The 24,517-nt window shown below is 43.6% G+C and overlaps 1 protein-coding gene across 9 annotated transcripts in view; it reads right to left on the bottom strand.

Moving 5' to 3' along the window:
• The window catches only part of LOC137422004 (aryl hydrocarbon receptor nuclear translocator 2), a 195,215-nt gene that overhangs the window by 9,489 nt on the left and 161,209 nt on the right, over window positions 1-24,517 (bottom strand). For 5 of the 9 annotated variants that reach the window (XR_013622627.1, XM_068108658.2, XM_068108660.2 and 2 more), the window contains exons 15-16: window positions 14,797-14,899; window positions 12,114-12,270 (exon numbers count right to left, since the gene is read on the bottom strand). Coding sequence is in view for 7 of the 9 variants with exons in the window: in XM_068108658.2 (XP_067964759.1) it covers window positions 12,114-12,270; window positions 14,797-14,899 (260 nt within the window). In the remaining 2 variants the exon portion in view is untranslated. Of the gene's footprint in view, window positions 1-12,113; window positions 12,271-14,796; window positions 14,900-24,517 lie in introns of those variants that run through there. The other 4 variants (XM_068108662.2, XM_068108663.2, XM_078773004.1 and 1 more) reach the window with 2 other exon arrangements.

Raw genomic sequence — 24,517 nt, 5'->3', positions numbered from 1 at the left:
TTTCTGCCTGTCTGACTCTTTTTGACCGCGATACATTCGTTTGTTACTTATCCAATCTCAACAAAAGTTGACAGGAGGACTAAGGGTCACACAACGAATTCATTCCCACCCCCCCCCCTCTCTCCAAGGAGGTTTTCCCCACCAATGGGGTTGCGTGTTGAGGTGTATATCTGTGTTAAGATAGCTTTATGGTGGCGTTTTTCCAAAGCCGCTTCTAATAACAAAAGCACGATATTAATGTTATTACAAAACAAAATTAATACTAATAATATCTCCCCCCTCCCCAAGGGGTGTTTCCTCCTTGAACAAACACTGGGTCAACGTTTATAAATAAGCTTATCCTGGTGTTTCATGGGACCACCGGCCCCGACCAGAAGTAAAAATATTATAAACTACAAACACATATGATTACCTTTTTAAAGAGTCACTAATGTTGTTTAACACTAAACAAAGAAATTTGGAGGAATGTCGAAATCCGTGAGGCAAATTTTACTAACGGAACTGAGCGAAGATCTACTGTAATCGCTATACCCCACAAAGGTTAAAACATGACCTTTCCTGCTGCTCACGCGTTTTTTCGTGGCAGCCTTTTTAAACAGTCGCTACTGCTGTTTAATACAAAACTGAAAGGGAGGAAACCTAGGGTGTGTTCAGTTACAATGCAGCTAGCTAGAGCTTGCCAAGCCAACCGTTCCTTATAAACGGTTTTGAATGGAGTGCTTGCTCAAATGCTTAAAGCATGTGGCGAGCGCTCTACAAGAAACTTGGGAAATGAACACAAAACTACTCAATGTTCTTCAGGCCCAACTGTAGATCTACTGTAATCTATATATTCCAGAGAGGAATTACCCTTCCTGCCACCCCCGTAAGGAACAGGTGTACTCGTTTTCTAAAACACAAGACAAAGCAAAATTAACCCAATTTGTCAATAGGAAATGATAAGCATAGATATCGGCTTTATGTTAAGCTTAAAACCCAAGGTTGTATGATATGAATGGATATCACCATTAACTAATACTAATACACAAACAGTGAATGAATACCTCCTTGTACAAACCGTTTGAACATGAAAAAATAGGTAGGTTGGATTCAAACCGTTTTTCAAGCTTAACCTGCACTTTACATTCCATAAAATTTGAAAGTGACATGAATTAATGACGCCCTATTTGTCATGGTATTCGCCCACTAGGCGTTTGTCGTCCCATCGGTGTGATTTTGCCTTCACGCAGGAGGCAAAGAAGTCTTTAATAGGACAGGTACGCGGCCCTTTCAAACCATCTGCTTTCACCTGGTCACCGTTACTTTGAAACTCAATATCATCCAGATGCTCAAAGAGTGGTCTGAAGAAATGAAAATCAAATGATGACAAATATGGGGTCAAGAAGGAGGGCGGTTTAAGAATCATCATTCCAAATGCATTCTGATCAAACAAGAGTTATTGTGGACCCCACTTGGCACTAACTCTACTCAGGTGTAGGTGGGAATGAAGGATCATTTCCACGATTCAAATACAGATACACAGTCTCGATCCAATACCACGCACGTTGATGTGCCGATTGCTCAAGATCAAGTGTTCAGGATGGGCAATGTTTTCGGGAGTCGCAAAGTTCGATTGCACACGCAAGCGTATTCATCATCCATTAGCAAACCTTTGGTGCTGCACTCAAACACACTCGCATGAAGCACTACGACAAATAATACTCGAAACAAATACAGACGCACAATTAATAAATGTTTGTCATCAGGAAAATACATTGAAATAACATCCTTTTGCATTCACTTGAATCGGTGGCTTTTGCAACTCATAAATGTTTGGCCTGTTGCAATGAAATTCATACTTTTGAGTAAATTAGTCAAATCTATCAGCGATAACAGTCATGTGTGTTTGTTATTTTAAATGAACAGCCTTCACAAATGTGCGTGAAACAAACTGCTTCAGTAAATAACAAGAACAGTGTCATTCTATCATCAATCAATACGTGGTGTGTTTACCCTTTGATTCTTGAGTGCCATCACTATGTTACCCTTGCTTCCTGTACACGACTCAAGCATTCTTGCAGGAATATTGTGCCAAATATCCTGTAATACATTCCACACGGTTAGTTGGGTTCGTTCTTGTTCTTCCCTGTTTCCAGGTAATCTCATGTGTCCTCAAGGGGACTCGTGCCTGGAATCCCTGGGGTGACCATTCTGACACATGCAGCACACCAGCTGTAACCTTGTTCTCCGAATACTGGGGTGTGTTCCGTTAGCAAGCAACAAGCGGCTTGCTTTATTCAAAGGGCCCAAGCAAGTACTCCGGCAGAACGTAGTGTTCGGTACCTCTTAACAAAATGGCGGTCTCCGTGTACAGAATGCTATCGTGGTACACTTGACCAATGTTGTCCGGGCTGTCGATTTCAGTTTTACTCGATCCTCTTGGGACAACTTCCCCAAACAAATTTGGGAGAGGGTGGGGGGTGGGGGGGGGGGGGGGTTCCAGGTACTGCCTGGCTGAATAGGCTTTGCCTGGTGGTGGTTTCGGAACATGTTGGATATTGTAGAAGAGCTATGGAGTTATTGTCCTCATGGTGGTTGCCTTTTGCCTGCTGGCCAGCCATAGCATTGCCTGACACCACATCCCAATATACACTTTACAGCGACCTTTGGTGGCCTCAAAATGGATGTCAAGACCAATGTGTGGTAGCTTAAAACCTTGCGCAGATTCTGAAGTACATACAACAAAAATTTGGGGCCTCCAGGTGTTACGGTTCAGCCGTGAAAGAATAACGTACAGACACAAACACACAAACAAATACCTAAACAAACACACAAACAATTTCCACCCCTCCCCCAAGAACACAGCCTCAAATGCGGACGACATGACCATTACCTCTACTCATAGCAACACCAAGAGAGCCAAAGCACAACTTCAACCCTTCCTCAGCACCCTACAAACCTGGCTCACCAGCAACTGACTATAAAAGTAGCCCCCTCAAAATGAACAGTCACTCTTCTAACAAATTACAACAAGGAACTTAGCGCTGCACCACACACCACACTGAACAACATACCTATTCCACACACACACCAAACAAAAATACTCGGCGTCACTTTTAACACCCCCATGTCATTCTCAGATCACATCACAAACATTAAAAACACGCACGCCCAGGCTGAATACACTTGGGGCACTGACAGGCACCGACTCCGGACACCACAAAGAAACAACATCACCAACATACAGTCACGTAAAAAAGTAAGTACACCCCATGTAAAGTTTTGGCTTTTTCAACATATTTCAACATACAGCTATTTGATCTTCATTTCAACAATATTGATAGATAAAGGTGATATAATATAACAAATATCATGAAACATTTACATTTTGTAGTCCATTGTATAATTTAAATAAACATAAATGCAAATTTCGCATGTGGGAAAAGTAAGTACACCCCAACATTTATCACTACTTCAAATACCTAAAATTAGAATCAGGTGCACCAGCTCAGGTGCAAATGATTAGAACATCGTTGGAGAGGATCTTGGAGGAACCTGTCTTATTTAAACCTCAGACATTCAGTTTGGTTTGCTCTTTGTTGTTGAAGTGTGCGGCGTCACCATGCCTAGATCAAAAGAGCTCTCTGAGGCCTTCAGAAAGAAGGTTATAGATGCCTACGAGTCTGGGAAGGAATTGAAAAAGATCTCCAAACAATTTTAAATCAATCATTCCACTCTCTGGAAGATCATCTACAAGTGGAGAAGATTCCAAACGACTGCCAACTGGTTCAGGCCAGGTCGCCCCAGCAAGTTCAGCCCGAGAGCAGACCCCAAGATGCTGAAAGAAGTCTCTAAGAACCCCAGAATGTCATCACAGGACCTACAGGTAGCTCTTGCCACTGTTGATGTCAAAGTGCACGAGTCTACCATTAGAAAGAGGCTGCACAAATTTGATCTACATGGGAGGTGTGCCAGGAGGAAACCTTTGCTGTCCAGAAAGAACATCAGGGCAAGACTAAAGTTTGCCAATGAACGCCTAGGCAAAGACCAGCACTTCTGGAACAATGTGCTCTGGACAGATGAGTCAAAGGTAGAGCTATTTGGCCACAGTACCAGAAGACATGTTTGGCGAAAACCAAAGACAGCATTTGACCACAAGAACCTGATACCAACTGTAAAGCATGGTGGTGGAAATATTATGGTTTGGGGCAGCTTTGCTGCATCAGGGCCTGGGCAGCTCACCATCATAGAATCCACTATGAATTCTTCATTGTACCAGAGGGTGCTTGAGGATAATGTGAGGCCATCTATGAGAAAGTTGAAGCTCAACCAAAGGTGGACCTTGCAACATGACAATGACCCTAAACATACCAGTAAATCCACCAAGGAATGGCTGAAAAGAAAGAAATGGAGAGTTCTGGAATGGCCAAGTCAAAGCCCGGATCTAAATCCCATCAAGATGTTGTGGGGGGATTTGAAACGAGCTGTGCATGTGCAAGCTGTGCAACAATTTTTTGTTGAATAAATTATTGCAAAGTCAATTATTCATTGTTTTTTGTTCAATTAGATCACCGTTATCTATAGATACTGTTTAAATGAAGATCAAATAGTGATATGTCCACATATGTTAAAAAGATAAAAAACATTTCATGGGGTGTACTTACTTTTTCCACATGCGAAATTTGCATTTATGTTTATTTAAATTATACAATGGACCACAAAATGTAAATGTTTCATGATATTTGTTATATTATATCACCTTTATCTATCAATATTGTGGAAATGAAGATCAAATAGCTGTATGTTGAAATAGGTTGAAAAAGTCAAAACTTTACATGGGGTGTACTTACTTTTTCACATGACTGTACAAACAGTACATTACATCAATCAACTATGTCAGCTCATCTTGGGCCTCCAGCCGATCAAGCACACATCTCAACACCCTAGAGACCATATAAAACAAAGCCCTTCACATCATCACAGGTGGCACATTAACAACACCCAATGAGCACCTACACAAAAGTAAAAATGATAAATAAATAAAAAGACCACTTGGATATGAGAGGTGCACAGTTCCTGCAGCTGCAAATGCCAAACCTCATCACCCGCGCACTACATGTCCAACCAGCCACAGATCACTTGACACATTAAGACTACACCACAGAAACTACAACAACATCCTTCAAAACGTCCCTCCACCGATCAATGCCAACTTCAAAAAAAACATCCATACATCACCATAAACACAATAAATAACCTAGGCCTAAACAGTATTCTGGGCACGAAACCCCACCCATCGATGACACAGAGAAATGATTACTTCCCAGGTCTGATTGTGTTCACCTTTCATGTCTCCGCTGTGGATACATAGATTCAACGACACACCTGAAGACACCTGCAACCTCTGCCAGACCGCCCCGCACACAATGAAACACATTATGGAAGACTGTGCGGTCCCGGCTCCACAAAGACAAGAGCACAACATCTTTAGACGTGAGGGATATCTGGGTCGCTCCTGGGAGATTGAACGGCTCTATCCGTACCGCTGGTCTTTTCGAGCAGAACTGACCCAGGCTAAACAACAACAGCAACAACGACAACAACGTGTTTTGAAGAAATCCTTCATTTTCCGGCTGGTTCACTTCATTGTGCATTGTGATTTAGATTCTCAAGTCTTTTATTTTTACTGGACGTTTCCCCAGTCTGTTTCTTTTACCTTTCCATCAACCGTATCTATCTCCGATCTTACTTATACCTTGTCTTTTACCTGCTGCTTTTAACACTTGACGAATTTCCCCCATGCTATCTCTCAGAGGGAAGACGTTGTTACCTCCGCCACCGAATGTGGACGGACGTTATGTTTACATCCCTGCCTGTCTGGTGTTGGCTTAGCGGTTAGGGTGCCGGGTTGGGATCGTAGGATCCTGAGTTCGAATCCAGGTCGATCGCTAAATTAACGCCAGGGGGGTTGACTACTCAGCCTGTCATCCTTCCGAGGTCGGCAAATTGAGTACCAGCTTGCTGGGATGAATGATCACGGTGTGTACCCCGGTTTAGAATAGGTACACCGTATCCCTGCGCATCGTAAGAGCGTGACCAAGGGTTGGCGTCAGGAAGGGCATCCGGCCATAAAAACATTGCCTCAAACAGGGAACCATGATTGTCATGGGGCCTGCAAGGCGAACCCCCGCTCTAGTGGGGGAAAAATGGCCTTAAAACAATCATTCATTCATATATATTCCTGCCTGTCTGTCTGTGAGGGGGATCTCTTAAGTTGTGGATGGATTCGGACAAAATTTGGTGGACAGGTTGTGCGTGTGACAAGGACAAATTGATTAGGATTAGATTTCCATGAAGATCCAGATAATATTTATATGTCATTCTTCAAAAGAGATTGTTATATTTGACTTATTTCACAATATGAAACGTTTTTAATCAACGGATAAAAGTACGATCAGAAAGCATTTTCACATAGAAAATGATGATTGAACCTGAGGCAAAGTGTGAAAGAAAATAAGAGAAAAACTCAGTTAAAAAAAGAAACCCTCATGAGAAAACTTGCGAGTTCATAAAACACCTCTCCCGATGCATTCTTGGAAAAAAAGGACATGGGCGGGATCTGCGAACGGAAAATTTGATTGGGTGTGAGGATGTAAATAGAATGCTGTAATATTTTGTCCAAGTATTGCTAAACGGAAAGTGTTTTTTTAATACCAAAAAGGCGATTTGTGTTCTACAGTGTTCAAGTACGAATTAAATTGAAATAAAATTAAGATTTTAAAGATTGTAGAAAAAAAACTTTTTGGGGGGAGTTCACCGCCGTTCATGCAGCATCTTTTACATCACCTTATTTAACATGTTACATTAGTTATTCATACATATTGTTTGTGTCCTTTATGACGTCCTTAAAAATAGTAAGTTTCCTGTTTGTAATGATTTTCAATTTTATTTTACTGCCAGACAGACAGGCAGACAGACAGACAGACAAAAAAAATGATCTCACTCTTCTGTGCGCATGTGCAATCGAGACGAGATTCCGTACAATTTCCCAAATTCAGAGCCAAAGTGTGTTTGCAGGTTTGTGTTTTGATTCGTATTCAAAATATAACATTCAACTGAACTTAAGTTATTCCTCAATCATAAACTGACATTTGTAGACAGACAGACAGACAGGCAGACAGACAAAGTGAACCAATTGCTTAACCTCACTTTTCGCTTCACCTGCGCCATGAACTGATTGCACGTGGGGTAAAAAAGCTTAACACAAGTAAAATCTAAACCACAATTAACATTTTGTTCACAACTCAGAGAAGCAGGTTTGTATCTAGACAACAACAACAACAACAGGCAATTTAAGGCCATTCCCCCTGCTAGAGTGGTGGTTAGTGGTGGTTAGCCTAGGTTTGTATCTCGACAACAACAACAACAGGCATTTTAAGGCCATTTCCCCTGCTAGAGTGGTGGTTAGCCTTGGTTTGTATCTAAAGGAAGAGCAAATTGAGAGGTTTAAAAATGGATTAACTAAAGAGGTGTATTAAAATGCACTTTCCTGTTTGTTGTCCTGTCAGAATGCTGCAGGTAGCGCGCACTTACCTTTAATCTGGGTACGTAGACGTTTTCTAGCTCATGCTCCATTGAGGTGTTAATGTCCTAAACTGGATGTGCACTTGTGCAGACCGAGACTAGCCTTGACAAAGTCTTGTATTTATCTGCCTTCAGGTCATGTGACCAGAGCAAACAAGTAGGGAAATAAATGAATACCGTAAATTTAGTAATAACTAGCCCTACGGGCGGGGCTTCAATTGGGAAGCCCAAATGAAAAGGTAAAATATCAGAAATTGAAGGCAGAAATTTTGTGAATGTGAATGCTTCCTTGGACGTTTTTGTTAATGATGCTTTCCATTTGGGAGGAATTTTACCGGTTTATCTGAAACGGTACCCGCCCAGAAACACGTACCAGAGAAAACAAATCGTTTTGGCAATGGCCTCTCCAATATTGGACCCGTTTGTGACGTTTGTCACATTGTCTCCAGTACCCGTTTGTGACGATGTTTTCATTGTGACGAAAATATTCGAATTATTATTCGAATATTCGACTTCGAATTTATTTATTCGTATTTATTCGAATTGCACGAATATGTGAATTGTGATTGTGTTTCATTGTGATGTTTGTGCGGCGACGGGCGGTGTGTACAAAGGGCAGGGACTTAATCAACGCGAGCTGATGACTCGCGCTTACTGGGAATTCCTCGTTCGTGGGACACTGTCTCAAGCCCCAGTCCCCATCACGGATGGGGCTCAGCGGTTTACCCGAGCCTGACGGCGAAGGGCAAGGTACACGCTGGCCCGTCCAGTGTAGTGCACGTGCGGCCCCGGACATCGAAGGGCATTAAACGTTCATTAAACATTAAACGTTCATTAAACATTAAACGTTCATTAAAGGATTACGAAACGAAAAACATGACGAAATTACGTTATCACCGTCACGTCAAACACTACCGTGAACGCAAACATCATCACAACATCGTCACAATGAGAACAACGTCACAATGAACGTTATGCGAACGCGAATGTTATTCGGGAGTCCAAACCTGAGAATGCTGGAGACCAAAGCTGAAAATGGGAAAACTAAATAGCCTATTTTACTCCCAGGGGTCTCAGGATTACCCACACAAAATATCTTTGCAATCGGTTCAGCAGTTTTTACGGCACCTTCGAACAGACAGATGGACATTTGGTGAATTATAGTAAGACTAGCAACAGTACCCGCTCTACGGGTGGGGCTTCAATTGGGAAGCCCAAATGAAGAGGTAAAATATCAGAAATTGAAGGCTTTTTTTATTTTAAACGATTCATATAAACATCCGTTGAATCATATCACACGCAAATCATCAAAATCTAAACAGTACATGGATGATCACGTACCATGTACGTCTCTCGTCTCGCTCGCTCTCATGTTGTCACAATAATGATCCTTCCACAGGTTCACCTACGGAAACCTTGTTACGACTTTTACTTCCTCTAGACAGTCAAGTTCGCTCATCTTTTCGGCGCACCAGCACGAGCCGAGAACGGCCCGTGTAGGGGCTGATCCGAGGATCTCATCAAACCGTCCGATCGGTAGTAGCGACGGCAGTGTGTACAAAGGGCAGGGACTTAATCAACACGAGCTGATGACTCGTGCTTACTGGGAATTCCTCGTTCGTGGGACACTGTCTCAAGCCCCAGTCCCCATCACGGATGGGGCTCAGCGGTTTACCCGAGCCTGACAGCAAAGGCCAAGGTACATGCTGGCCCGTCCAGTATAGCGCGTGTGCGGCCCCGGACATCGAAGGGCATTAAACATTAATTAAACATTAAACGTTCATTAAAGGATTACGAAATGAAAAACACGACGAAATTACGTTCACACCGTCACGTCAAACACTACCGTGAACACATACATCGTCACAATGAGAACATCGTCACAATGAACGTTATGCAAACATGAATGTTATGCGGGAGTCCAAACCTCAGAATGCTGGAGACTAAAGCTGAAATTGGGAAAACTAAATAGCCTATTTTACTCCTGGAGATCCCAGGATTATCCACCCAAAATATCGTTGAGATCGGTTCAGCAGTTTTTACGGTACCTTCGAACAGACAGACAGACATTTGGTGAATTATAGTAAGATACTCATCACCAGGAATCATGGCAGGCAGGATAGCCTAGACGTAATGCCCGCTCGCCCCTGTGCTGTCTTCGCCTGGGTTTGAATCCACAACTATAAAATGGTTTGAATCCACAACTATAAACTGGTTTGAATCCACAACTATAAACTATAAACTGGTTTGAATAAAATAAAATAAAAACCACCTTTAGAGGCCATTTTTCCCCACAAAGCGGGGGTTGGCCTTTTTCGGGGACCGTGGTTGTTGTTGTTTTTTTGGTCCCCTTTTTGAAGCAATATTTTACGGCCGGATGCCCTTCCTGACGCCAACCCTTTTTGTCGCCTTTTTACGACAAGCAGGGAATTACCAGTGAACTGGTACTCAATTAGCCGACCTCGGAAGGATGACAGGCTGAGTCAACCCCCCTGGCGTTGATTCAGCGATCGACCGGGATTCGAACCCAGGATCCTTGGATCCTAAGCTGGCACCCTAGCCGCTAGCCCAACACCAGGCAACACCAGGCCCAACACCAGTTGTGGTTTCAATCCACAACTATAAACTATAAACTGGTTTGAATCGACAACTATAAACTATAAAGTGGTTTGAATCCACAACTATAAACTATATAGTGGTTTAAATCCACAACTATAACTATAAACTGCTTTGAATCCACAACTATAAACTGGTTTGAATCCATAACTATAATCTGGTTTGAATCCACAACTATAAACTATAAACTGGTTTGAATCCACAACTATAAACTGGTTTAAATCCACAACTATAAACTATAAACTGGTTTGAATCCAAAACTATAAACTGGTTTGAATCCACAACTATAAACTGGTTTGAATCCACAACTATAAACTATAAACTGGTTTGAATCCACAACTATAAACTATAAACTGGTTTGAAATCCACAACTATAACCTGCCGTCCTGGTGTTTCACTGGCTGGGAGATTCATTAATGTGCGCATCATTCCTCGGACGGACGTTAAACTGGCATCCCACCTGGTGGAATTAGTTCGTGGACATTAAAGATCCCACCGTGTTCTTTGCGAACTATCAATATCAATAGCTATCACCGGCATCTAAACAAATTACAAATTCCTGTTCAAATTCACAAAGGGAATTGCATTAGCGGCACCCGCCAAGTCCCCCGGCATATTATTGTACCCTCAACCATGTGAATGAATGAATGAATGAATGACCGTTTTCAGGCCATTTTTCCCCACTAGAGCAGGGGTTAACCTTGAGGGCGCCATGACAATCATGGTTCCCTGTTTGAGGCAAAAAAATTTTTAATGGCCGGATGCCCTTTCTGACGCCAACCCGTGGTCGCCTCTTACCACGGCAGGGATACGGTGTACCTATTCTAAATCTGGGTACTCACCGTGATCATTCATCCCATGCAAGCTGGTACTCAATTTGTCGACCTCGGAAGGATGACAGGCCGAGTCAACTCCCCTGGCGTTAATTCAGCGATCGACCGGGATTCGAACTCAGGATCCTAGGATCCCAAGCCAACGCCCAAACTGCTAAGCCAACACCAGGCCTCAACCATGTGCTACATACTAAATAATAAGAAGATGTCTGTGCTTGCCTTAAACCTTGGACTTGTGCTTGCCTTGCCTTGTGCACCTTCGTTAACATATTAAAGTGCCCTTTGATTCTGAATTCCATTATTTTAAAATTCTTAGTTTAATATGCATTACCCTGGCAACATATGTAACTCTTATTCTCTCAACAGCGCAGAAGTTCTCCCCTACAATCACACATTTGATATCATAGCTTTGAGAAACCAACACTATGAGTCCGACAGGCATCGACTTTGATTTCGAGATGCGGAACATAAGCAGACCGAAAATTGTCCATAAATAACTGCTGATAATTTCCATTCGTCAGGTGAATAGGTTGAAAATACACACCTTCCCCATTATTCAGCACCCAATGTATTTGTCCAAACTGGTCACCTTGTCAGCAACTGTGGTCAGGGACAAAAAGTCGTCCGATGGCTCCCAGCAAGACAAACGTTGCCCTCAACTCGACCAAAAACTTCAGGGCCCAGTACAAATGGACTTCTTAAAACTTTGCCTGCTTATGCTCAGCAGGAATTAAAGCAAACAGGGGATTAAAACAACACGGGGAAGATTTTTGATAAAGTACAGCCATTCCAAAGCAGGAGAGCTGTGACAAGGTGGCATCTGGTTTCACTACAACATACATCAATCCCCACAAGACAATATAAATTAGAGGAATTGATTGAAATAAACAAACATTATAAACTTCCTTCTGCACTCCATTGACCGTAGTACTTGGTACAGCGAAGACCATTGTGACGCAGGGAATCCGAACGTGACAAGCTAAGAGAAGGACATTGTTGGATGTCGTGTTTAAGGAACCAGGCCACGAGCGCTTGGTCCCCAGAGTCCGGCAGGGCCGAGCCCTTGGGACGTCGGACATTAGGTGGTGAGTTTACAATTACCCAAGATGTTGGCGCGGTGGCCGTGATGGCAGATTGGCGGGACATCTGTGCGAGTATCTGTCCGGCGGAGGGTGGTTGCACCAGGGGTAGTCCCGGGCTGTAGCGGTGAAGGGGGGCAGGTTGGGAGGAGGTCAGGACAGGGGGCATCAGAAGGGGACTGAGGTTGAGACAGAGATTGACCGTTAGGTAAACACCGAGCCAAAAGTCAAAATTAATTTGCCGTGTTCGTTTTCTTTAAACTTCATGGATATTTCGAATGCACTGGTATTAGTTATACCATCCATACTATGCATACGGCACCAACAGCTACACTCGTACATACACTCAGCATGATCATAACAATGCAACAATGAGTGACATTTAAAAAAAACACTCAAAGTAATTGTAATCACTAAATAATTGTCTCTGCTTTTCATCATTGAGCAACTGTGATTGGCCACAAGAGAAGAGGAACCGTTTGTGTGGTCCACCTATCCCAGCACGAACAAAGTTCCGGTTACACAATGACAGAAGCTTCTTTTCGATCCGATCCGCTCAACTTTGGATATTTTGCTTCTCTCACAATAAAGGATGGAAGCAAAAGGCCAGAGCTGTGCTTCTGGACACATGTTGGGCATTCGACGGCAGGGCACCCTGCTCTGCTTGCCAAGCTCATACCTGTTGAATACAAGGCCAACTTCTTCCCTGGCTTAATGTCTTCCTTCATGTACGACGACAGTGTGCAGTTCTCGATGGAATCCTCACGTTTGCTCTCGCAATAAAAACTCGAGTGCACACAAGGTAGCGGCAAGGGCACTTCTTCTTCTTCTTTCTTTTCTTTCTTTCTTTTCTTTTTTTTCCTTCTTTTTTTTCTTCTTCTTCGTTTATATTATTGAACTCCCAAAGGCTCTGGAAGCCCCTCTTTTCCGCTTCGCAAATGACTTGACAATATGCTGTACAAATCCAAATCATATCAACATACTTTAGCAGCTGCGGCTTCCCTCTCTGCCAACCTAGAAAGGATCAAATGTTGGTTTGACACTCGGAAAATGTCTTTCAGTCCAGGCAAATCACATTTTCAAACCGTCTCTGCAGAAGGAACATCAATCGAACCCATTCCGTATATTTCCATTATAAACCACTGGAAGAGGTTCAGTTTCTCAAACTTGTAGGCCTTACCATCAGCTGAGACATCTCCTGGGTAGATCATATATCAAAGCTGCCCTCCAAAGCAAGCCACAGACTAGGCATTCTCCATCATGCCATGTCATTTAATGGTAGATCCTAATTTCTCAGTCTACGAGGCCAGCACCACAGCTCATCAGACTAATACACTCCCCTAAGAGCTGCTGCCACCACTTCACAAATCTCTCCTGGATGCTGTGGAATCCAAAGCTCTCAATATCATTTGCATCTCACATGAAGAAGTGGAGGTACAGAACCTGCTGTCCTCTCATTGTGGACAGATATGCAGCTTCCCATGTTTTATACTGCATGTCCTCAGAGCAGAAGGAGCAAGACCTTTCTTCCATCCCTCCACGGTCGCTCCAGGTTGTACACATTCCAGCAAACCCATATCATTTCAGGAAACCCTCCTTGTGAAACTGGCAAAATTTCATGCTTACTGCCCACCTCCATTGCCCATTGTTCCTCTGTTTTCCCACTTGTAGAACATTCTTACCCTTCACTCCAGGGCTTCAACTTGGTAATGGCCCACCATCACAGGTCATCCCCATATACATGAACCACCTTTAGAGGCCATTTTCCCTGCAGAGCAGGGGTTGGCCTTTTTCGGGCACCGTCGTACCTTTTTTGAAGCAATGTTTTATGGCCGGATGCTCTTCCTGCCGCCAACCCTGTTAGTTGCCTCTTGCGACACACAGGGAATTACCAGTGAACTGGTACTCAATTTGCCGACCTCGGAAGGATGACAGGCTGAGTCAACCCCAATGGCGTTAATTCAGCGATCGGATCGACCGGGATTCGAACCCAGGATGCGAGGATCCCAAGCCGGCACCCTAACCTCTAAGCCAACATCATGCATCCCCATATACATGAATAATGATAATTTATAATCCTCATTTTCCCTCTCCAACCTCTCTCCATATACTTGCAAGTTGCTATGCTTCCGTCCCTTTTCTCTCTCACCACCTGTTTGTTCATCCCCATTGTTATATCTACATGTCCTATTGCCTCTGGCCTGGCACAGGGTACCCTAAAGTTTGGCCCAGGGTACCGTACTCGCCTCTGAGCTGTCTGACCTGGGTAGACGACTGGGTGCCCTGTCTGCCAGCATTAGTTGGTGGATGTTAAAAACCCCAAGGTATCCTTCATGAAGAGTAGCCGAGGAATTGTCGGCACCCTGACCAAATTCCAAATTACCGCTCTAACCTACAGGGGGTACTACCCCAGTGACACTACGACACCCCTGCAACAACTGATGCTAACCATTTGGCTTCTTGCTACATACGAACAACGACGTGTTACCTAGATATTGTTCAGAAAAACAACTGTGCTGGTTCATGGTTAGCAGATTGTGGGAAGAGGAATTGGTATCGGAGCACAGCCGCATTATGCACAATGTAGGCCATCATTACCCCCATTATGCATTGGAACAAATCTGCATTGCACCTTCTGCTTCATAAATCATAACAGGTCCAGGCTGAAGTCTCTTCCACTGTAACATCCCCATCATCATAGTTACCTGTACGGCTGGCCAGAGCGTGGGAACGATGACGCCTGAGGGAAGATACTTTGGGAAGCAGATGATGGTGGTGATGGCAAGCCCACCTTACCCAGCTTCTGATCTGAGGAAGAAGCAATACAAGTATGAAGGATGTGGAGTGAGCACCTTCTGCAATTAAATCATCTGCAGCATAAATGAAATCAGACAGGTAATGAAATCATCTGTATGCACCGCGGAGGTGCACCATTGCTTAACACACATGTATTCGCAAAATGGCAGATTCCAAAAGTGAATACAAAACCCGACTTAACAGTCATGTAATACTCGGATATTTTATGGCAGCTTAAGAGAAATTCAAATGGCTCAGTGCCCGCAAGGAAATATCCCAGAAGTGGTGTGTTTGAGAGTTACAATGTATGAGCAATATCACATTTTAAAAAGGATCTTCCTCTTCCTCTGCATCTCTATTAGGCCATTTAAAGTGGGGTCGTTAACAGTTGGATACCCATTCTTTATGCACACCTGTCTCCTTCATGTCCGCTATCACATAACCACTCCAAGCCAGACCTAGCTACCCATTATTAATATTAAGCCCTTGCCCCCCCCCCCCCACCCCAAATAGAGAAGTCAAATTACGCCTATACCTTTCTAATTGTCTAAGGGTAAAAAAAAAATGGTGTCTTCAGGGCTCCTGGCTACTGCCTGGCATAAATCCAAATGGCTGTTCTCCGACCATCACTTCCTCCCTTAACCTTCCCTCAATAATGATTTCCCAGATCTTTATTGTGTGCGAATTCATGTTGATGCCTCTGTAGTTGTTGCGCATCTCCTTTCTGCTTGCTTGTAAATCGGGACTAATGTATTTTCTCTCCACTCATTCGGCATTTCTTCTTGTTCATAAATGTTCCTGGACAGTGGTACCAAGATTCAGCAGGTATTCCATCCGGCCCAACTAGCTTACCAATACTCATTCTCGCAAACGCTCTCCATCCTCTGGCTGGATGGTTCTTGTTATCCCCTGGTATACAGCAGGTTCCCATTTTATATATATATATATATATATATATATATATATATATATATATATATATATATATATATATATATATATAAATTTACACACATTCTGAAGAGGGTCAAAACAATTACTGTAAACACTGTAAACAAATTATTATTAAAACGTAGTGAAAGAGTTTAATGGTTGCTAGCTTATTTCTCAGCAGTTCTTTTTTACTGGGTTTTATTTTGTTGTCTTGAACTTTTAAATCATATTGAAATAAAACTGTTGCTTTGTGCAGTGTTGTGAAAGCGGGATTTGGTTCGTGAAGCGTGTCATTCCTTGGGATGGTTTGGGGGGGGGGGGCAAGGAGGAAGGGGGAATGGTGGAATGCTGGGAAGGCATTATTGAGCCAGTTGTCCCATACAATATTGCTGAAAATGACTTGATCATTCCTTTTTATGGCTCCGCAGCCGAGGGTTGTCCCTCCGGATGTGCACCATGCGTGTGTGCAAGTCAGGCATTTGTTACCACGATAACTTGTGAACCGCTGAAGAGATTTTGCCAAACTTAGTACAAGTATGTACTGTGATGTAAAGATGAACCGATTGGATTCTGGGATCAAAGGTCATTGTGATCTGAGCTGGAAGTAGCGGATTTACTTTGTTACCGCAATAACTTTGTCTACAACTACACACATCACATTATCGAATTTATATCGCCATTTTAAGGTTACTTATTGACTGGCCCTTATATAATAAATAGGCTAATGCCGTTTGTCTGTCCCACACTCAAACAAAAAACGCTCATAGGAGAGAAAACAATATTCAGAAAAAGTTGCTTCAAATTAATCCAAACCTAAGGAAAAATTAAAAACATTTCACTCAGACCAAAAACTGAACATAGGTGGGTGAATAAGGCAACAGACCGCTGCTTCGATTGCTCACACAATTTTTTTATTTGTTGTTAAGAAATATGTTGGCTTGGCGGTTAGGGTGCTGGCTTGGGATCCTAGGATCCTGGGTTCAAATCCCGGTCAATCGCTAAATTAACGCCAGGGGGGTTGACTCAGCCTGTCATCCTTCCGAGGTCCACAAATTGAGCACCCGTTCACTGGTAATTCACTGCGTGTCGCAAGAGGCGACAAACAGGGTTGGCGGCAGGAAGGGCATCCGGCCATAAAACATTGCTTCAAAAAGGGGACCACGGTGCCCGAAAAAGGCCAACCCCTGCTCTGCGGGGAAAAATGGCCTCTAAAGGTGGTTCTATACAGTATATGAATAGGGCTAATGCTGTCCGTCTGCCCCCCGAAACGTGAGAATGCTCCGCAGACTATAAATTACATAAAGGTTGCTTCAAATGAATCCTCATGTTCAAGAAAATTATAACTGCCTAAATTTAGCTCCTTCAAGCAGAGCAAAAATAAAAGGGTTCTTTATATTTTATTTTTCTATCGTGGTATTTTTTTTTACCATGGGCTTCCAGCAAGTAATTTTATATTATTTTACCAATTGTACCCGATTTCCTTATGTCTGACCTGAAACACATTGAGAAATGGCAAATACTTCAAATATTCCTACATATTTTAAATATTAGGAAGGATGCGAGCTAGCAGTTGCCACCTTCGACCTCCTGCCCACCAACCTCTATTTTTCAACACCAAACTTAATGAAAAATATAAAATTAAGCTTCAAGACCTGACTCTCACCATTAAGTTATTATCGATCCCATATGTTATGCAGCTGGTCAGAAATGCCGGTCAATGCCTCGGACAACTCCAGAGAGCTCTGTACCATATCTTAATCCCAATAAACAAGCAACAGTATAAAAAAAGTAGGGTCCAGTCCAGAATAGAATATATGCATCCGGTGCACACAACAAACAACAACACTTCAACATCAATGGCATTGCTGGATGTTATCCCACCCCAAGCACTGTGAATATAATTGGTATTTTAAACTACAATGTAATGTCCCTTCACCACCGGTGTCTGCTTGGAATAGGCATCCAATTTCATAGAATGTTCCACCGATGCTCTGGTGCTTCGTAACAGTACTAAACTAACTGTAAGAACGAGCACAAGACCTCTACACTCTATCAAGCATCGGATGACAGTCAAAATGCCAACCTTTTGAACTGCATCCTATCAACGGATCCTTTCTCCACTGCCTGCAGATTGTGGAATTCGCCGTCGGCAGACGTTGTGGAAGATAGGAGACACGGAGTTTTAAGGGGAAGTTGAAAGCCTACGTCAGCAATTTTTAAATCAGCAAAAGTACAAGGAAAAAAAAAAGAAACCCTCAAATCTCAGAAAATGGGAATTCTTAGATCTGACCAATGATTGCACTGCACATGCTTGGATGGAAAATTCACCATCAAGCAGCAAATTCAACTCCAGTGAATATATATATATATATATATTTATTGAACGAAAGAAGAACCTTATGACATGACACTGACATCATGTGCGTAAATTATACCAACACATCACCTCCAAACTAAGAGGCATCCATATGGTACTCAAGTCTTTGCAGATTGAGATTAAAGCTCTATGGTCACACATAGACAAAGGCAGAGATGTCGATCTAGATTTCGCCCTCATTTTGGGCCTTATGAGGCCTGCCTTTTTTATAATAAAAAAAGGTTTAAAAAATCAAACATATAAACAGCCTTGGACGTGGACCTTGACCCCACGGCCAAGGCACACCATCTATCAAGACCGTCCCATTGGCATACACAAGCACCTCAACCCAAATGCTGAAGCACATGGTCAATCAAAACACATGCATCCTGACCCCGAAGTGCCAGATGGTCATACAATTGGACCCCTCCTCCATAGGAGTGAGTCCCCACGACTTCAACACCATGCCTTCCTGACGAGGGCTTATTTCCCCCCCCCCCCTCCCTCCCTCATAAAGGACAACATACTGCAAATTGTTTATTTGTGACCAATCTAAGCCATTAATATATGCAAGTTGAACCCCTTAACTTGACAAGGAAGCAAGGCACAGATTGAGTCTCATCCCAGCAATTGCTGCACGACCTGTTAGCAACAAGTGTCGCCTGCCACGCTGACACATTGTCTCTGCCTGGCTCATCAACAATTAGGAGGTTTGCAGTCAGGAACATTAAATTTAACTAAATAAACAAACTAACCTTATGACATGACACTGACGTCATGTGCATAAATTATACCATCTGCCTTTGTCTATTTGTGACCAGAGAGCTTTAATCTCAGTCTGCGAAGTCTTGAGTACCACATGGTGCCTCTTCTAATTCTAGGTATTTGAAGTAGTGATAAATGTAGGGGTGTACTTACTTTTTCCACATGCAAAATTTGCATTTATGTTTATTTAAATCATACGATGGACTACAAAATGTAAATGTTTCATGATATTTCTTATATTATATCACCGTTATCTGTCAATATTGTTGAAATGAAGATCAAATAGCTGTATGTTGAAATATGTCGAAAAGGTCAAAAACTTTACATGGGGTGTACTTACTTTTTCACGTGACTGTATATAACGTTTGTGGGGGTAGGGATGAAATACCATGGACGAGGTAGAACCATGTAGATTAGCATGGACCGTGTGCGAGTAGGAAGCCACATAAGCAGGGTAATTTCGATGTACATAAGCAGGGTAAACTGTGTGCTTAAGAGTGTTCACATGTCACCACACGGAGGGTGGTTTTGTGTTAGTTAAATATATAAAAAATATAAATATATATTAAATATATAATAGGGCTTAAGGATAATTCCCAGTATGTTGTTGCCTCCCGTGATTTTCCCTTCTGTTTTTACATTTAAAAATGGCGGCCATAAAAACCCTCATTCCACCAACAACAACAATAAAAACAACAACAATAGTGTTGTTGTTCCACAAACAACAACAATAGCGCTCCTTTAACCAACAAGAACAATAACAACAAAGGTCCATTAAACCACGACTACCAGCATAAAGGCCGACAGAGACTCGAACATCTGCCGATCGACAATTAACCCTGCACACAAATCAAGCTAAGAAAAAGGCCACGCCCCGAAGTTAGTGATTGGTTGAGCCGACCATGGAGCAATTGAGTGGAACTCGGCGATTGGCCGGGGTGACGCCTGTGTGACATGATTGAGAGACTTCGAGAAGGAGGAGGAAGAATCAGTCTCTCTCTCTCTGGTGCTGGCTTCGTGGCGGGCGGTCGCGTTTCTCGTGTGCGCCATGAAGGGAACATTTCGGAGCTTTGTGTGGCCTTTGCCACATTGAAGGAGGGGGTGCTGTTCGACTTGGTGTTTTTTGGGGGAGGAGAGAGCCATGTCTCGCTTGGCGGTGGAAGCGAGGAGGGGCCGGTTGGCTGCTTGCTTCGCGCCTGGGCATTTTCGACGCGTGGTTTTGGCGCCATTGCTGGAGAGTTTTCCCGTGCGGATGGCTGTGCGGACTGCACAGCTACCCAGCGCATTTTTGGGGCGCAAAGCTAAGTGTCGGCACTATAAAAAGTGAACATTTCTTTTCTTTTATCTTTCCCTTTGTCCGTATTTGTGTCAGCATGGAGGGTCCCTCGAGTTAGCTTTATAGTTTTACCTCAGCATTAATTTTTATTGTCTTGCCTTAATTTTATTAAATTTCTTATTGTGGCATTTTTCATTGTCGTATTGTTGATTTTCCTTGTCTCGTTTCTGTGTTTGTGGGTTCGAGAAATAAACCCTGTCGTGGCCGTCTGAGGTGAGCACCCTAGTTTTCTTCGCCAGCACACGCCAAAAAATTACCGCCAAGTTTTGAACTGCTGCCTCGGAGTTAACTGTTCGGCTATCCATCCAAGGCTGGTTTTCATCGGCTACGGACATGACTATATATAAATCCTGTGGTGAGACTCTATATATATATATATATCCTCACCACAGGATTTATATATATAATTACTTTCACACCATGAGGCGTGAAGAGCAGTTTCATTGGCTAAGGAGGTACAATCCTGGAAGGGTCGCCATTCCGGCGCAGGATACTCGAATGGCTTATTAACCCAGTAAGCTGGTATTCATTTTGCCGACCTCGGAAGGATGACAGGTTGAGTCAACCCACCCGATGTTATTTCAATGGCATGACAGGGGCTCAAACTCAAGACCCTAAGATCTTAAGCCTGCCACCTTAATTGTTAAGCCTACACCATATACAGTCAGACCTCGACATTCGTGGTCGCAACATTCACAGACCCTGCTTATTTATGGTTCATAACATGTGACCTTCTTCTACAATCACCCCTCATGTGTTCGCAGTTTTAAATTTTATATATTTTATTTTTACACATCAGGACGGGTCTCCTATATTCACCGCCGCTGATATTAATTCAGCCTGGGAATTCTTTCACAGAAACCAGCTCTCTTATGCCCAGATTCATCCCATCTAGTCTTCAATTAATTATCTTACCTATCCTCCCGCTCTTTGTACTCTGAATCCTGTGGTGAGGCAGTTGCTTTAAAACAACTTACATTCTCCTCCTGGAATGCAAATCCAACTGAAGACAACTTGAGATCATTCCATAAAGCTCACACCAAGCGTGTCTACTCTCTGGAGAGACAGAAAACAACATTTGTCCAATCTCAAGAATGAACTTTCAGACTTGTCTTCCTCCTCTGAAACCTGGTGGTACCTTTTCAAGGTGGTGCCTTGGTAAGATTTGCATCCTCTGCCCCCTCCGTGCTTTGTCCCCCTCGGGTATCTTCAGGATGCACGTGGTCCATGAGCAATCCCTCCTTCGTGAAACTGCCTAAATCCAGAACCACTGCTCACCTCCACTCAATTATTCCTCTTTTTCTTCCCACCTGTTGAACCACCTTACATATTCTCTTCAATCTCATTCTTCCCTCCAGGTCTTCAAGACATCTGTTCACCATCATCTCAAATCATCTCTCATCCAAAATCATCTTTTCTACACCTGTTAAACCATCCCATCCCCCATACAAAATCATGATCTTTTCTATACCTGTTAAACCATCCCCATCCATCCCAAAACTATTGGTTATGTATCCATCTTGTCCCCCCCCCCCCCCCTCTTGTGGTCTCCCTTACCCCATATCGTTACCTGCATCCCTTGTTTGTCTATCTCCGTCTATTTTCTCCATCTGCCCTGCTGTTGGTGTTTCCCCTTTCTCCTGCTGTTCCCTTTCTTATGTTGTGTCCTGATGTGTTCTGTATCAAAGCTCTTCCATGAGCCTAGACCATGTAGTAACCCCCATCGATCCTCCCATTTAAGAAATGTCCCCACATTCGTGGATTCGACATTCGCGCCATTTTCCAGGAACATATCCCCCGCGAATGTCGGAGTCCCCTATATATTAATGAAACCAGGGAGGTCAAGTCTCTTCAAAGCTGTCCATGCGCGCAGGCTTTTGAAGTTAAGTAATTTTTCACAATTGTGTTTTTGTCGAAACTATCTTTATTTCGGTGTATGTACCTATTGGTGTGTCTTTAATAGGATTCTCGGCGTTGGTTTTTCATACCTGTGTACAGAATCGTCGGTTGGTTCGTGTCGCGTATTCTGAGGCCTAGTGTAGTAGGCTACCGTGTCCGACCTTGGCTTGAGGCTTTGTTTTTGTCTCAGCGGTTCTTCGATCGCGCTGCAATTACTTTCGGTCTCTGTTTTTCCCGGGCTTTTCACCCCATACTTCCTTGTTTTAAAATCTCCTCAAAAAGAAAAAACAAAAAAATATTTCCTTCTCCGTTCTTATCCGTTTGTTCGTTCTTATTTGTTCGTTCGTTCTTCGACCACGTTGTTAGTGATCACGTGATCACGTTGTTAAAAAATGTTTAATCTGTCCCCTGAAGAACTGTATTCTGTCATATTCTATAACACCTTTTTCATCTTCTTTTATAAAAAGATGCTTTCGACTTGCTCACCAAATCTATTCATTCCAAAAAAAAATTCCATCTCTTACAGTTCCTCTTTCATACATTCCCTAAACTCTCCAGCACTCCACCCATCCTTCAGCGTCCTCAAACGTATTTTTGACTCGAAGCTCTCAAGAAACTCATTTTGCAATAAATGTTTATTTCCCATTAATCGTACACTTTTCAAAATCCAATCTCACCCCTCCCCTCCAAATCTTCCCCATAACCCCTCCCCTTCAAAACTCCCCCATCACCCCTCCCCTCCAAATCTACCCCCTTGCCCCTCCCATCCAAATATTCCCCATGACCCATCTCTTTCAAATATTCCCCCTTGCCCCTCCCCTCCAAATCTTCCCCATCACCCATCACTTTCAAATCTTCCCCCTTGCCCCTCCCAATCTTCCCCATCACCCCTTCCCTCCAAAACTTCCCCATTACCCATCCCCTCCAAATCATCCCCATCACCCATCTCTTTCAAATCTTCCCCCTTGCCCCTCCCCTCCAAATCTTCCCCATCACCCATCCCTTTCAAATCTCCCCCCTTGCCCCTTCCCTCCTAAACTCCCCCCACACCCTTCCCCTCCGAGACTCTCCCTCGCTCCTCCCCTCCTAGACTCCCCTCTCACCACTCCTCCTCAAAGCGTCCTCCCCGCTTCTTCCCCCTTTCACCTTCATCTCCCTCAACCTTCTGCCTCACTCTTCCCCCTCCTCGAATAACACCTCACTGCACCTCACCCAATCACCATCAAACCTTTTGTCCGCCCCATTCTTCCCTTTCTCCAAGCTATTCTGAAATCTGACACACCTTCAACAGCTCTCCCTACCTCTTCCTCCTCTTTCACATCTTACCCTACCGCTCCCCCCCCCACCCCCGTTCTGTATCCGAAGCTCCCCCTTCCTCTTCTTTAACAGTATGGACTTCAAACATCCGGGGCCTTCGCTCAAACTTGACTGATCTCTCCATACAAGTTGCTTCTGACAAACCAGACGTGATCTGCTTAACAGAAACTTTCCTCCTTCATGATGTCTCTGATTCCTTGGTATCTCTCCCAGGTTACTCCCTCCTCCAGTATGATAGACCTGAGCCTCGTTCTGGAGGTGGGGTTGCTATCTTTATAAAAAAAACTCTCTTCCTCACTCGCCCTGCACTGCCCTCTCTCCATCTCACCCCCAGGAATACCTTTGGCTACGGCTTCCCCTTCGCTCCCACCTTTTGTTCATATGTGTGTTGTACCGTCCACCAAACAGTGATGACTCCATCTACATCTCGCTGTCTGATAATATGGACCAACTTCTATCTACCCATCCCAACTCTCTCTTCCTCATATGTGATTTCAACTGTCACCATGCCAGTTGGCTGGGTGTGGGTACCTCTCTCACCAGCCATGGCTCTTCAGCAAAGAACTTCTGTGACTCACTGGGACTGACACAATCTGTCAATTTCCCGACCCGGATCTCAGTCAACGGAGCATCTTCTCTTCTGGACTTGGTTGACTAACTTCCCTGAAAATGTCTGCTGCTCTTCTTCTGCTCCAATCGGCTCATATGATCATGTGCTTGTTGAAGTGGACATCTCTCTGACCATTCTCAGAGAGCCTCCTCAGCGTCGACGAGTCTGGCATTTCACTCAGGCCAACTGGCACGGTCTTCATGCAGCCATCAATCATCTGGACTGGTCTCCCATCTCTACCGCCTCTGACATCAACTCATCCTGGGAATTCTTCCAAAGTAAATTGCTCTCTCTCATGCACAGACTTATCCCATCTCGTCTTCAGTTGTCATACCCTTCCTCCCGTCCATGGTACACGGAATCTTGTGGTGAGGCTATTGCCCAGAAACAACTTGCTTTCGTCTCCTGGAAAGC

Source organism: Myxine glutinosa, chromosome 2 (assembly GCF_964187855.1).
Source record: "Myxine glutinosa chromosome 2, kmMyxGlut1.1, whole genome shotgun sequence".
NCBI lineage: Eukaryota > Metazoa > Chordata > Myxini > Myxiniformes > Myxinidae > Myxine > Myxine glutinosa.
This window is presented reverse-complemented; position numbering and strand designations above follow the sequence as displayed.